The 14,444-nt window shown below is 39.5% G+C and overlaps 1 protein-coding gene across 5 annotated transcripts in view; it reads left to right on the top strand.

The window, feature by feature from the left end:
- LOC115435334 (histone deacetylase 4-like) overlaps positions 1–14,444 on the top strand; it is a 152,368-nt gene that overhangs the window by 96,637 nt on the left and 41,287 nt on the right. For all 5 annotated transcript variants that reach the window (XM_030157684.1, XM_030157693.1, XM_030157674.1 and 2 more), the window contains 3 exons: positions 221–413; positions 6,923–7,146; positions 13,080–13,298. In XM_030157684.1, the coding sequence (XP_030013544.1) occupies positions 221–413; positions 6,923–7,146; positions 13,080–13,298 (636 nt within the window). The remainder of the gene's footprint in view (positions 1–220; positions 414–6,922; positions 7,147–13,079; positions 13,299–14,444) is intronic.

Below are 14,444 nucleotides of genomic sequence, written 5' to 3'. Positions count from 1 at the left end.
GAACTGAAACTAATTTAGTGAAAAATGCCAGTCCAATTATTATTATTATTATTATTATTATTATTATTATTATTATTATTATTAATAATAATAATAATAATAATAATAATAATAATAATAATAATAATAATCACCCATTGAAGCTCTAACTGGCTTTATGCAAAGTTGGTGACTTTCTCAAAAATCTGCACTCACTGCCTGTGATCTACTTCATTTCCAGGTGACTTCAGCCCAGCAAGACGGAGGTTTGCAGCCAGCCCTCTCCCTCAGTCCTCCTTTCCTCTCAGGCGGCCACTTGACTCCCTACCTGGCTGAGGCGGGAGCTGGAACAGGTGGCCATGGCAGCCATAGTCCCCTGCTCCAACACATGGTGCTGATGGAGCAGAGCCCAGCACAGAGCCCCCTGGTGACAGGTAGGAACATCAGAAAATCGCACTAATGCTGCGTTTCCACTACATGGCACCGGCTCAGCTCAACTTGACCCTTTTGTGTTTCCATGACAAAAAAGGACCTGGAATCTGGTACCTGGTACTAGTTTTTGGTATCACCTCCGCCGATGTTCCAAGACTGGGGACCAGATACTAAAACGTGACGTATAAACACTGCAGACCACTGATTGGTCAGAGTTGTCTCTGTGACCCAGTGTTTTACAAAAAAACAGATGCTGAAGTTTACAGTAAAGGTAGCAGTAGGTTAATCCACATGATGACGGCCCGCAAAACTACATCATTCAGTCAGGAGATTCAGTGTTTGGTGGCTGACGTAAAAATTCAGCATGAGTTTGACAAGACAGCACTCAATGAACAAGTTTAGCAGCGACTCTCTGAGCAGACCACACGGAAGTAACGCTCCACATCGCTATGACGTCCAGGTACTGTAAAGTCGTTAGCATCCTGTTATGGAAACGGTCTCCAGGAATAGTACCCGATGGTACCTGAGTTGAGTCGAGCCGAACCGGTTCCACGTAGTGCAGGGATTAAAGTTCTCCATCACCACGACAGATTTCCGTCAAATGGAAAAATTGAGGGGGAAAAAAGTCATATTGAAGTAACTTCCCCATGTGTTTCGCGGAGTCCAGTCGGCACGGCGATCCTGTCCTGGGTCTGCTTTCCTGGGTCTGCAGGTGTTAAACACAGGCACGCCACGCACAAGGGGCTGATAGGTTTAACAGTGATGATAATAAGATGACTTCTTTATTTTTATGTCGGGAGGAGAGATTGATGACTATTTATCTTTGGAAGGAAACGCTGCTCATTCTGTGCCTCAGAAACACATGGACAAGTTCAGCTTTACCGAAGTTCAGCCTCCAGACGCTAACTTTAGTTTAGTGCTAACAAGTAGCTTTCATTATGAAAGAACCACAGCGAAAAGGGAAGAAGACAGAACTGATCTACATGGACCTTCATGTTTGGGTTAATAGCTTATCTTCTCTTGCCGGTATATGACTAGTGTGTGTGTTTGTGTTTGTGTGTATGTGCCCTTCCCGTGCGTGCGGCTGTGCGCGCCGCGGCCTTACGCGGTTACGCACCCGACTGCATAAGTGCTTTATTTTGACCCGTTTAGCATCTTATTTCTATCTGTTTGGTACAGTACGAAGGTAAAATTGAATGAATGAGTAACACCCTTGGTATTTGCAGTGCCAAAAAGCAGAAAAAATAAAAGATTAGTTGGTTAGGGTTACATTTACACATACATTTTCCCCAAAATTCATGTGCTATTGGAGTTGGAGTTATGTTTTAGGAGTTCCTAAATTGTTAAATAAAAAATTTTTCACTCATTTTTTGTTGTAAGGTTTTCTTCTAGTTATTATTTTCACTTGCTTCAAAGGTTTTCATAACCTTTAAAATTAACCACAGAGCACCAAAATTGATCTGAAGCTTTAAAAATTTTCTGGGGGAGGACCCCCAGACCCCCCACCAATACCACTCATGACATTTTTTCTCTCCATGTTACTAATCTTCTACACCTGTACACTCTCCCATTCAGTGTGTTTTACAGTATTGCCAAATTTGACTATATAAACTTGTACGCTATAGTAGTATTGTATTGCATCATTTTTAATAGTGGCCAATGATTTTGACTAGAAGAAAATTTTCAGTCAGATGAAAAATTTTTGCTTTAATCCCTGACGTAGTCGAAACGCGGCATAAAACTGGTACATTGAGTCAAAGCAAAGTTGGTATTAAAACAGTCACAGTACAAAGCAGTGTTTGTACAAAATAGGACAAAGTTTGACCCTCCCATGACTCCTTTTTGCCCCGTACCCCAGTTTCCCTGGAACCCCCTTGACCTCTGACCTAAAAAATATCCTGTGCAAAGAGCAAACCGCATTTGAAAGAGACGTGACAAAAGCTGCATGACACATAGATTCACACACAAATCTCAAAGTGATCAGTGATTCTTGAAAATAGTACTTGGCGTATTACTCCAGATATTTTAACACAAATACTGGCATTTCCCACTCCTTCCATTCTGAACTCAAGCATATTATTTGATATGTGTTAATGTCATTGATTCTTTTGTTGCATCATTGTGTGTCTTCACAACAACATTGATTTCACCCTAATGGATAGAACTATAACATAAAAAAAAACATCCCTTAGTTTGTCCATTGGTCAATTTTAGAGACAAGAAAAAGACAAGAGGAAGATTGTATTGTAGAGAAATTAAACATAGTGATGCTGGCACTAAAAATGAATATTTCGGCATAGTGTGTTTTAATTTTATTTATTTTATGTGAAGTTTTAGTAGTTGATGTGACGTGAAGTTCAGTTTGCTGTGTGCCAGTTGAAATGTGACTCAAAAGTCTAATTATATACTTTGGGTACATTTCAGAGCCTATTAGGGATGTAAACAATTTATCTACTAACGATTTATTGTCGATAAGAATTTGCTCGATTACATTATTAATTGTCGGTTAATTGCCCTTTTCCGCCCGTCCACACCTGTCCGAAGGCTGGCGGTTTGTCCGCGGCTGGGATAGCCGCTCACTGAACCGGATCACGGCGTAGGTGAGTTAGAATGTCTTTATGGACATGGTGGAGCCAAACACCGGCCGACCCGTCTGTTTGTGGGAGCAGTACACCCCAGAAGAAATACACGCACAAATGCGGGGTCGGTGTCCGAGCGTTTTCCCTGGAGGTTGGTGTAGTCTACAGTGAGTGAAAAGTTTCACTTTCACTTCTGCGGGGCACGGACTGTACCGTACCCCCATAATGTCAGAAGGAGGACGGAAAGTGACGCACGCACGCTCGCGGTTACCAACCAACACAGCACGCATCCCCCGACCGTACTGCGCGCGTGCGAGTATCCCCCCCGACAAAACGCATGCGCGTGTACCCCCCACACACACCGGCGAAAGGCACGCGTGTGCACCCCCCCATCAACAGATGAATTCCACAGGAAACACAGACTGTATCCAGTAGTTCAATAAATCAATCATTAAGGAATATGACATGATTTGTTCATGGTGCATAATCAATATTTAGCTTTTATTCTTATAGACTGTATTGAAAAAGAAATTCAGGTTCTCAGGAAAATCGCCGCTTATCAATTAATCGTGAATCGATCGATAAGGGCAACCAACTAACGATTAATGAATTAATTGATAATTTGCATCCCTAGAGCCTATACTTTTTTGTTTTAGTTACAGAAGTTGGATCAGTACCTCAACTTTTCCCAGTTATATAAATACCAGGAATTCCCTCCATCCTTGCATCCATCCAAGATTTTCTCCAACCCATTTCTTGAAAACTGGTCACCCAATGCTTTTCAAACTGGACACATGTTCTTTACCACTAGGAGGGGTGCCGTTTGATGAATTACAATTTTTGGATTTTTTTTTACACATTTTTGAACATTTCAACTTAGACATCTCGTCCAACCAGTTTCTTGGACACTATTTACCTGATTCTTTTCAAGTGCCTTTTTCATGTGCCTTTCTGACACTTTTTGCATTTTTTACAAATTTTTGAAAAGTTTTTGAAAAGATTGAAAGTATAGACTCAAAATTAATTCCTAGGTAGGCAAGGTATCAGTGAGCGGGAGGGCCAAAATGTGGTGCAACTGGGCAAGGGTATTAGTACTCTCCGCTTACTTTTTCACTTTTTTTTTTTTTTTTAACACACGTATCTTCTTGCCCATTTGAGTACAGAATGAATGTACTTTTGCCACCTCTGCCCGCAGGATAATAGAAAATCACAAAATGCATCTGTGTCTTACAAGAAAAGTCAAATTCAGTTTTAGGCCTTTGGCGAGCGATGTGTGCCCGTGGTACACTGTGTGCCCCCTCACACTGACAGACGTCCATTCATTAGCTCAAACTAATGAGCTCCTTTCATATGTCGCCGTATGCTATGAGAGGGTGACATGGTCGCATTGTGTGCCTTTTCCCATCAGCTCATTCATTGACTGCCTCATTGCTGCTATTTTCAGCAGGGCAATGGCAGTGAATGGGCGATGACGCACACAGACGCATGTATGTGCACAAAAGGTACAATAATACGTACGAGTGCACACCCCCACACAGGCCTGAAGCAGGGGGGAAAGATTTACAGCACAATAAATTAGTTCTCATCTACAGAGACAACTTTCTGCAGCTGTCCTGTTTCAGTGCATTTTGCACAGCATCTGCTCTGTTACAAAACAGTCTGCCTTTTCTACTCATACATTTTGAACATTTCATCTGATGATAACACAAACTTACTGTAACTCATACCTGTGGGTCAAGGTTTTCAGATTGGCCACAACTTTTTATTAGTTTTCCACAGTTTTTCCTGCCATTATAAAGCTTAGGCACAGCTCATAATGCCAAAAATAATGTAAAGTGAGTGTGGAGAGCATCAAAACTAACTAAATCACTTTATCCAGGTCGCACTTGCTCACCACTGGACTTTTTCAGCAAGTTTGAGGGACACATTGTAAAATAATGGTCAAAATTATGTGAAATTACTTACAATATGTTAAAAATGTTTGCGGTTCTTACAAGACCTGCAAACTCCACACTGGTGAACTTAACTTTACAATGTGGCTATGCTTACATGCACAAAATATTCCAGTGTTTTGTCATTGTTTTCCATAAAAGATAATATCTGTACTGAAATGTGTACATGCCTGTTGAAAATGAGTATTCCACCATAATTCATATTTACATGCAGCAATGCATACTCTACTAGTGGTGGTGCATGCATGAACACTGCATCCTTCTTTTATTCTTTCAACCACCTTCTTGAAAATGTCAAAATGTAAGCATTGTGATATTTCTCTACCCTACCCCCCCCCCCACAAAAAAAAACAAACAAACAAACAAACAAAAAAAAAAAACTGTTGAGATTCAAGTTTTTCTTCATGTTTAAACATGGGGAAGTTTCTACTATTAACCACAAATGTTAGATTTTCTTTTGAGCAATGAAGAATAAAGAAAACCAGCATGCACATTCCTATAGTTTGCAGTTATGTGAAGTGCTGGATAAAATTAAATGAACAAGGAAGGTAGAACATGCACCTGTGTTTCATGAAAGGGAATAAATCCTAAAAATGGGATCTCCCTGTGGACTAGACAGCCTACCTCTGTCGGATGGATGGATGGATGGCATAACCTCCTCACCACAACCTCAGGAACTAAACCCTCTAGAAACCTCAGGAAATCCCTGCTTTTCTCACTTTATTTCAGTTCACAGCTTGTATCAATATAATAGAAGGGGTGCAGGATGGTAGCACAGATGGTAGTTTTTATTTGGTTCACAAATACATCTGCTAACTAATCTTAGGTCCAACACCAGCAAAAGAAAGATTAGGAAGCCATGTGTGAATATGTGCAGGCATCATTCTTAAAACTGTTTGTTTTTATTTTTGTTTAGTCTTTAAGTTTTCACTTTGTTTTAAATTCTGTTGAATTTTAGTTGGTTTTTCAGCTGTATGTTTATTTTAATGTGAATTGACTAGTTTAAGTTCTGGTGTTATATTTAATTGATATTATGAGGTAAGAAATGATTATAGAAGCTAAAAAATTAAAGGAAAAAAAGCATGCCATTGAATATGATTTAGTAAACTTTATTATTTGAGTTAAATGCAGCTTACATGGACACATATCTGACAGGATAAGCTGCTTTGGAAAGACTTGAATACACCATGAAACTGAATCAATATGACAACATATATCAGTTTCAGTAATACTTCACGGCAAACTTCGAACAAACAAGGCCCGTTTTTCATTTTACTCACTGTATTTTCATCTTAAATTTAAAAAAGGGGGAAAGGAAATATATGTAATAAATACTATAGGATGAAATACTGTCATCATCCTCCATATTATACATCTTTACATAATTTTATTATGGTCCTCTCCAATAAACTCTATAATAATCTCCAGACACAAACACATTCATGTCTCCTTGGGGAGCAAATGTCAGCCTTTTCAGGGGGAGAAGTTGTAAAATATTGAAGCAGATGGTTTGATATCATCTTACTACAATACTACAAAACTGGTAACTGTGCAGAGTACCATGAAATGTTAAGAATGTTTTGTTTAATTCAGATAGGTAGATCAAAGGTAACTCATTAGGATAGCTTAACCTCAGAAATGTAGCACATACAAAAAAAGTTAAGTCTGTAAGATTTTTACCGTCTGTTTTATGTATGTTATGATAAAATGTAATGGGTTTGCATCTTGTATTGTATTATACATAGCACAAAGTACGGTGAGCTAATGAAAGCTTTTATGACTTAATTGAATGTACAACACCAAGAATACAGCCCATGTGAGACAATGCCCTCTCTGTTCATGTTTTCTTGGGAAATTAACTCTGTCTCAGACTGAAATGAAAGCTCTCCACAGACCTGATTATCTACTCCCGGTCTTGGGTTTCATTTCATTCCTTTTGCACCTATCCCCACTTCATCCCTGTGCTATCGCTCTGTCTAGGTGTGAGTGGCCTTTCCATGTCATCAGCCGCCTCCATGGCCAAGTTGCAGCGGCAGCACCGGCCATTGGGACGGACCCAGTCAGCCCCACTGCCCCAGGGGAGTGCTGCTCAGGCTCACGCCCAGGCCTTGGCTCTGCAGCAGCTGGTGGTCCAGCAGCAGCACCAGCAGTTCCTGGAGAAGCACAAGCAGCAGTTCCAACAGCAGCAGCTCCATATCAACAAGGTGAGTGGAGGAAACAATTCTCAAAGCTGAAAATTTATTGAATAAAGTCAGTCTGGTCAAACCAACACTGCATTCGCAAGGATCTTTAAAAAATCTTAAAAGACATTGAAATTATGAATTTAATGTAAGGCTTTAATTGGTATTAATGTGACCTATTCACATGACCTCTTAGACTTTAGATCTCTAGGGTGTATTCACACCAGGAAAGTCTGATGGTTCACTTGCTTTGGTCCGGACCAAGTTTTTTTTTTTTTTTTTTTTTTAATTTGGTGCGGTTCGCATTCACACTGTACATTTTTGTAAGTGGACCCAAATCTGTAAACAAAATCACATGTGCTGAGGTCGTTCATCCATTGGACAGAAATGAGCAGTGTCGATTAAAGCGCTCAGTCCAAAGTGAAAGGACAGAATCATGGACATTTTGCTGTTTTTGTTATCATCATAGTGGTTTTTACAAATGCAGGCGTTTGCACAAGTGTTTGAGCAGCAAGAGCGTTTGATGCAACGTCAGGTTTACAGTATTGTAGAATTAATTTCTCAATGACGAAGACACAGGGCAAGATGGCTATGGAGGACAGCGCTCATGTGTGCACATCATGTTGTGACTGTTGCTCTTATTCATGCAAGATGTAACTGGTATGAAGTTGGAATTCTGCTTGTATATGAAAAGACTGTTATCAAAAAGCATTAGTGCTACGTACTGCTTACCTATGTGTAGCTATCCTATATCACCGTTAAGTTTAGCCAGGGACAGAATTCCTTAACGCAGGTAAAGTTTGTGGGGGGTGGTGAAGTAGTTTATTATTTTTTCTTTTCAAGCACAACAGACAAATCTAACTGTCATCCTAATCATTCTCTTGCTGAACAAGCTGAAAACGTCAGAGTTTTTATGTGTCCTTTCCAGCAGTTGTGTTATATGTACATCTGCCCAGATGTCCAAAAGGCAGCGTGTCTCTTCCGAGCTCCAAGTTTGACCACGGCTCATTTTCAGCTACGCAGCCTATTCTCACTCTGAGCGGTTCTCTGGTCTCTGGTAAAACTCTGTTGTCCATAATGCTCGACACACGACGGGAGCTCGTTAGGTACAAAAAACCCCAACTGTGTCGGATCGGGTCCGGGCTGCTTTCACACCTCAAACGAACCGCACCAGGGTTCGTATGGAACCGCACCAAGACCACCTCTTCAACTGGGTCTCGGTTCGCTTGTTTGGTCCGGAACAGAGTTCGGTGGTTTTTATTCACACCAGCCCAAAAGGTCCGAACCAAGGGAGCAAATGAACTCGGGTCCGTTTTAAATGGACTCAAACAAGGCAGGTGTGAATACACAAGGTTTGGTGTGAAATCTTTTGCAGTATCTAGTGGTGAAGTTGCAGATTGTAACCAACTGAATCCCTCTTACTCTCTCCTACAATAGGCGTTAAATGCAAAAAATTAACATTTATTTTGTCTGTCCTGATTGTCCTTGGAATAACTAAAGTTGCCCAGTATTTGTGTTTAGTTAATTGTGAGTCATTATCATCTACTAATTCACCTTAACATTGGAGGCCACTGGCTATAACATGAAACAAATAAGCAGAAGAAGTCTGAGTTACTTTATTCTTTCTTCTATTACTTTAAAGTAATAGAAGAAAGTGTAAAACACAGTGAGTGGCCAATTTGGATGATGTATCTTCATTTGATTATACTCAACAAAATATAATTATGAATATTATTTTCCATTTTTGCAGTTGGATCCCCCTGAATCCTACGCACTGAACTTGTAATTGATATTAAAATGTGTTAGCCAAATCTTTTCAACATGTTATGACATGGGAAGAAAGATTTTATGAATTTCATTTTCTGATATTTGTGTACCACATTTTGCAGCCAGGATTCTCAGAGCAGATGTACAGTCCACTTAAATAATTTTTTTCATATTAGTTTTTACACATGATTGTTTTATGTTCTTTTATGCCATGGAAATTGTGTTCTATTGTATGAGTTCTATTGAGTCAGTGTATTGTAAATCTTTCTCAGTTAATATATGCATAAATACAGTTGAATTACTTTGGCAAGTATTGACATGGGGAAATACAAATTACTTTCACAACATCGTTGCATAGTAGGACTGCAGGAATATAAAATTTTACTACTCTTTAAAGTAGTTCACTTGAAGTAGTACACAGCATGACATGTTACTGTTGTCATGCCTGGGCTCAGGACTGTTACAAAAAACACACCAAGAACAATTAACCAAATTTTATTTAAAATGATGCCACAATAATGCCACAAATGAACAAAAGGTGTGAGTGATGCATCTGTATTATCAGTGTGAATGCAAGGTGTTGCATGAGTGGAGCTGTATGTGTGAAATATGTGCAACAGGAAGAGAACCAAAGCTCATCATACCTGGTCAGGTGAGAAACAAATGGAAAGAACAAAGGAAAATTTTGAAAATGAGCAGAGAGGGAGAGGCCGAAAGCCTCCCAAGTTTCATTAACACGCCTCAGGTAATTGCTGAGGACACATCACCTGCAGAACCTAGAGCTGAAGCAACTAGATAAGCAACATGAAAATGAAAGGGTGAACTGTGACACTATCCATGCAGCCAAATCGGAATAATAGGCTTTAAAATCTGGAAAAACTAGGCAGAAACACTAAAACACTGGACGTACTCTATGTCTACTGATGGAGGAAGAAGCAGATGAGACACGGAAGTTAAACAATGTACTACTGTGGACTAGAAAACTGTATTTTATCCACAGAGAAAAAAATTCATCTTTGTTTAAGTTTACTTTGTATTTAGAATATTTTCACTCTTTTGTGTTATTCACCAGCTGAGGAACGAGCGCAGTTCATTACTACACTGTTTACAGTATTTTCATGTATTTTCACCAACTATTCTCTATTTTTACATTTAATGTGTTTAGAAATAAAGTACAGACTTTTTACTTAACACTTTACATGTCATTTTGGCATTTAAAGAAGTTTCCGGTCTCAATTCCCTCAATCTGCAGAAGCAGTTAAGTGCATTACTTTTTGTACAAAACATCTTGTTATTATTAAAAGCCGTTTTCTCATTTGACTATAAAAGCAGCTGGAGCGGCACATGTGACACTGGGTAATAAACTAATAATTAGGGGCTATAAACCACACTGGGCCTGCACAGGAGCTGTAGTGGAGCTGTTTGTGTAGGCGGCAGTCAGTAGCACAGCCAATAGCGTGTTTGCTGTGTGTGAGTGTAAAGTCCTTGATTTCATCCTGTTGTTGTTTCTTGTTTTCTCTACACTGTAATATTTTTGTAGTCGAGTAGGTGGAGGCAGGTATGGGTTAACATGTATAGCACAGAGACTATGTGTGCCTTTAAATGTTTGCATCCACATCTCTGTGACTGTGGCTGAGATGGTTGCCATGGGTAGCGAGGCACCCATGTGCTGCCATGGCAACAGAGCGGAAGCCTCTACCTTACATGGTCACAGAGGAAGCGAGCAGCCACTGCTTTGGATGGCTTTACCTATTCGAGCTGAGTACTCGCTCGGTGGAGGAGAGGTGGGTGGATGAAACAAGGGATTTCCTCTCCTCCTCCTCCTCCTCCGCCGCCGCCTCCGCTCTGCTCTCTCACTCCCTCCATATGCTTCAGAGCTCTCAAGTGGCAGCCTTTCACACAAACATCTCTATAACAGCCCCTGGCATGCCAAACATGGCTTCTGCAGGAGTTTGACAGGACAAAAATGGAAATCTTGACTTCTGATTCATTTTAGTACTTAATTAGAATGCAAAAGGGTAAATAGCTTCCATTTATCCTACTTAGGAGATATGAATGTGACTATATTCATCAGCAACAACTTTCAGTCAATATTTTAATGCTAATTATCAAGAAAAAATGCAGGTTTTAGACTCCCTGGAGTGGAGATGCTTTGTTTTTTAGTATTACTAAATGACTCATTCCATTGTGATACAAAGGCTACTAGGATATCTGTCAACACCTTTTGGATGTATGTTTAATTCATTGCTCCAGGCATTAGACACCTTTAACTCTTATAATGTTAGGTTTTGCTTCTTTTGTAAACATATTTTAAGCTATTGATCTGGTAAAGCAAACAATTTGAAGACATTCCTTTGGTTTCTAAAAGTATTATTAGTGTTATGTGATTTTATTTCATTTTATAGACCAACAGATGGAGTTTTAATCAAATGGAAGTCAGTTGCAGCCAAACATCCAAGCCTTTTATGTTAGCCTTTCCTGATTTTTTGGTTTTGGGCTGTTGGTCAGGTACAACAAGCAATGTCAAGACATTCCTTAATCATCTATTTAATTATTATTTTACTGCTTTATTGTATGTTTTTAACCAAGCAGATGAATTATTAATCAAGAAATGTTTTTTAGTCAGTACCAGCAGCCATAGATTGTTAATTTTAGCCCTAAATATAACCGACTCAGAGTTTGAAGTACAAAAGTAAATAGGAGTTGTAATAAAAGTTTTAGGATATATGTAATTCATCTGTCTTTCCACTCATTTTTAGCCTCTTACAGTGTTAGGCTTTGCTGCTTTTATGTTCTTGGTTTTGGGCTGATGGTTGGGTAAAACTATCAATTTATCCATGCACAATTCAGTTGGTTTTATTGTTCTTTTATTTCTTTTAAATGCATTTTTTGGTATAGTGAATTATCTTATGGATCAGTTATTTTATTCATGTTTTTATTTGCTCAGTTTTATTTGTTTTTATGTTTGCCTGAAGCAGTTTGTAACAGTTCAGAAAAGTACTCGATAGAGATTAATAGGGCTGCAACTCGCAATTATCAATCAGTTGATTATTTTATTGATTAATCAGTCTATTGTCTGCCCTGTGAAATGTTTGACAGTGAGGAGAAGGTGTTTCCATAAGCTCAAGAGGACGTCCTCAAATCTCTTTTTTGTCTCACAACCCAAAAATATTCCAATAACTGTCATAAGAGGAGTTAAAAAAAAATAAAGCAGAAAATATAATTTGGAATTTGTAAGTGTTGACTTAAATTGATTAATCAATTATCAGTAACTTGACACTTCAGCACTAGCAGTTGCAGCCAGTGAACAGCCATAGATCATTTATTTCAGCTTTATACATGATCAGTTTTAAGGTTTTCATACAAAAAGTGTGGTGTCTGAAAGACATTAATGCACAGTTTCAAGCTCATGTATTGTAGAAACACTGTATTTGTGAATAATAATGCATGAACAACATTTTTATGAGAGAATAAGAGGAGGGTTCTGGGTAAATAGAGCAGAGGGGGTAAAGAGAAGGTTGGTCGCAAAAAGACAAGAACGGTTGAGAGGAGGGGGAGGAGGGGATGAATAAGAGCTGGTGAATGCTCTGACGTCAATGCTGTCCCCTGGCTTGGTGCCAGGAGACCTGGAGGCTTACAGCTCTGGGAAATACACACATACACCCCCTCCCACGCACACACCTGTAGCTGCAGCCCACTCCTGAGACTCCCGGCTCGCCTTTCTTGTTGTTCGTTTATTTTGTATGATCACATCATTGAGGCGAGTCCTCAACAGCCTTGAAAGGCTCACGTCAGTGAAGCAGAATGGACAGACAACTGAATCATGGCTTGGTAACAGTAGGTCCCAGAATGAGTCGATGAAAAGCACCACCACGGGGAGCATGGAATGTCTCTGTTCAACGAGACACATTTTGCCCCGGAGTACAGTCAGCAGAGCGGCCACTCACATTCAATTACAACGGATTGGTTTGAAATGAGCAAGACACCAATCTGACTGAATAATCCAAATTAAGCTTGTTAAAAGAAGAATGCTTCAGAGAAAGAAGTGATTTGCCAGGAATTTGATTCAGAGGAAATTGTGCTTGTGTGTCTGCTTTATAGGTTTGAGAGGATTTGTCACTTCCTGCTGTTCTAATTGTAAAATAAATCTCACATTGGTGCATCTCACCCCCCTCTCCTTCTCCTCTCAGATCATGGCCAAGCCCAGTGAGTCTCCAGTGGGTCGGCAACATCAGAGCCACCCCGAGGAGACAGAAGAGGAGCTGAGGGAGCACCAGGACATAGGCACCCTCCCGCCAGGGATCACAATCAAGCAGGAGCCCCCTGACCCGCAGGAGCTCCAGGAGGAAGCACTGCAGCAGCACAGGGAGCGGGAGCGACAGGCGGAGCAGGAGCTGCTCTTCAGACAGGTAAAAACCAGTCAAAAAACACAAACTCAATCAGCATGTTGCTTCTGAGACTTTCCTTGGCACTAATGTAGTGTAGGTGTTTCCAGAAAGGTGAAAACACCACATCCAGACACAGAAATGTAATTTATACTGGGAAAATGTTGCTCTCTGTCCCATGGTGTCCCTGTGATTAAATGCTGAGGGAAAATTTAAGGTGCATCATTTGTTTTGACTGCCATCTTTTGGCCATAAGTTGTACTTGCAACAAATATAGGAAATGACATTTTTGTTCCCCTTTAGTCCCTAACTAAATTTAGATTTTACACTTCACAAAATAACTTAGCATTACAACCGTGTAGTGTTATGGAATATTTAAGAATGTCTTTTTCAGTCAACATGAACACAAAACAAAACATCCCCCACATATTTTTATTGTTAAATTTATATGTGCAATTTCAACAACATCAGAAAAAAATCACAAGACTAGAATAAAGCACCACTGATGGACTGACTGGATGGAAATGTAACAGCAAACAAACAGACTGCATTTTGAACGTCTCCTCGCTTTGGTTTTGCCATTACTCTCACAGAATAATCATTAATTTCATACACTGCCCAGTACTACAACTTTAAATCATCTGTAACACTCTCTATTAATGTAAAGATAGTCCTATTTATGTAATTTCTTATCAGCATACATATTCATTGATTATTGGGTCTTTATTATTTAATATGTTTTAGTTTATATGGGCCTTGTACAGTGATAGAAGAATTATTACATTTTCATTAGTACCAGTATTTTTATGTTATCCTTGATCCCATATCACTTACAAAGTCACTGTTTAGTAAAAAATTGTTTTTCGTTGCTGTGTCATATTTTAGATGAGTTTATTATGACAAAGTGGTGCATAGCTTCATGTTGTACTTGTATATCATAGAATAGTTTTAGTATTACTTAAAATCAATTACAATATACTAGGGATGCACCGATTCCGATACGAGTATTGGGTATCTGCTCCGATTCTCAGTGTGTGTATGTATTTGTACTCGTAAAAGTAATCCGATACAAATGCATTGATACCACTTACGGCCGTGTGACATTCACAGTTAAGTTGAGCAGGTACGTGGCGGAGGAATAATGTGTGGGGAGTGTGAAGAGTGTGGAGA

Source organism: Sphaeramia orbicularis, chromosome 2 (genome assembly GCF_902148855.1).
Source record: "Sphaeramia orbicularis chromosome 2, fSphaOr1.1, whole genome shotgun sequence".
Classification (NCBI taxonomy): domain Eukaryota; kingdom Metazoa; phylum Chordata; class Actinopteri; order Kurtiformes; family Apogonidae; genus Sphaeramia; species Sphaeramia orbicularis.
This window is presented reverse-complemented; position numbering and strand designations above follow the sequence as displayed.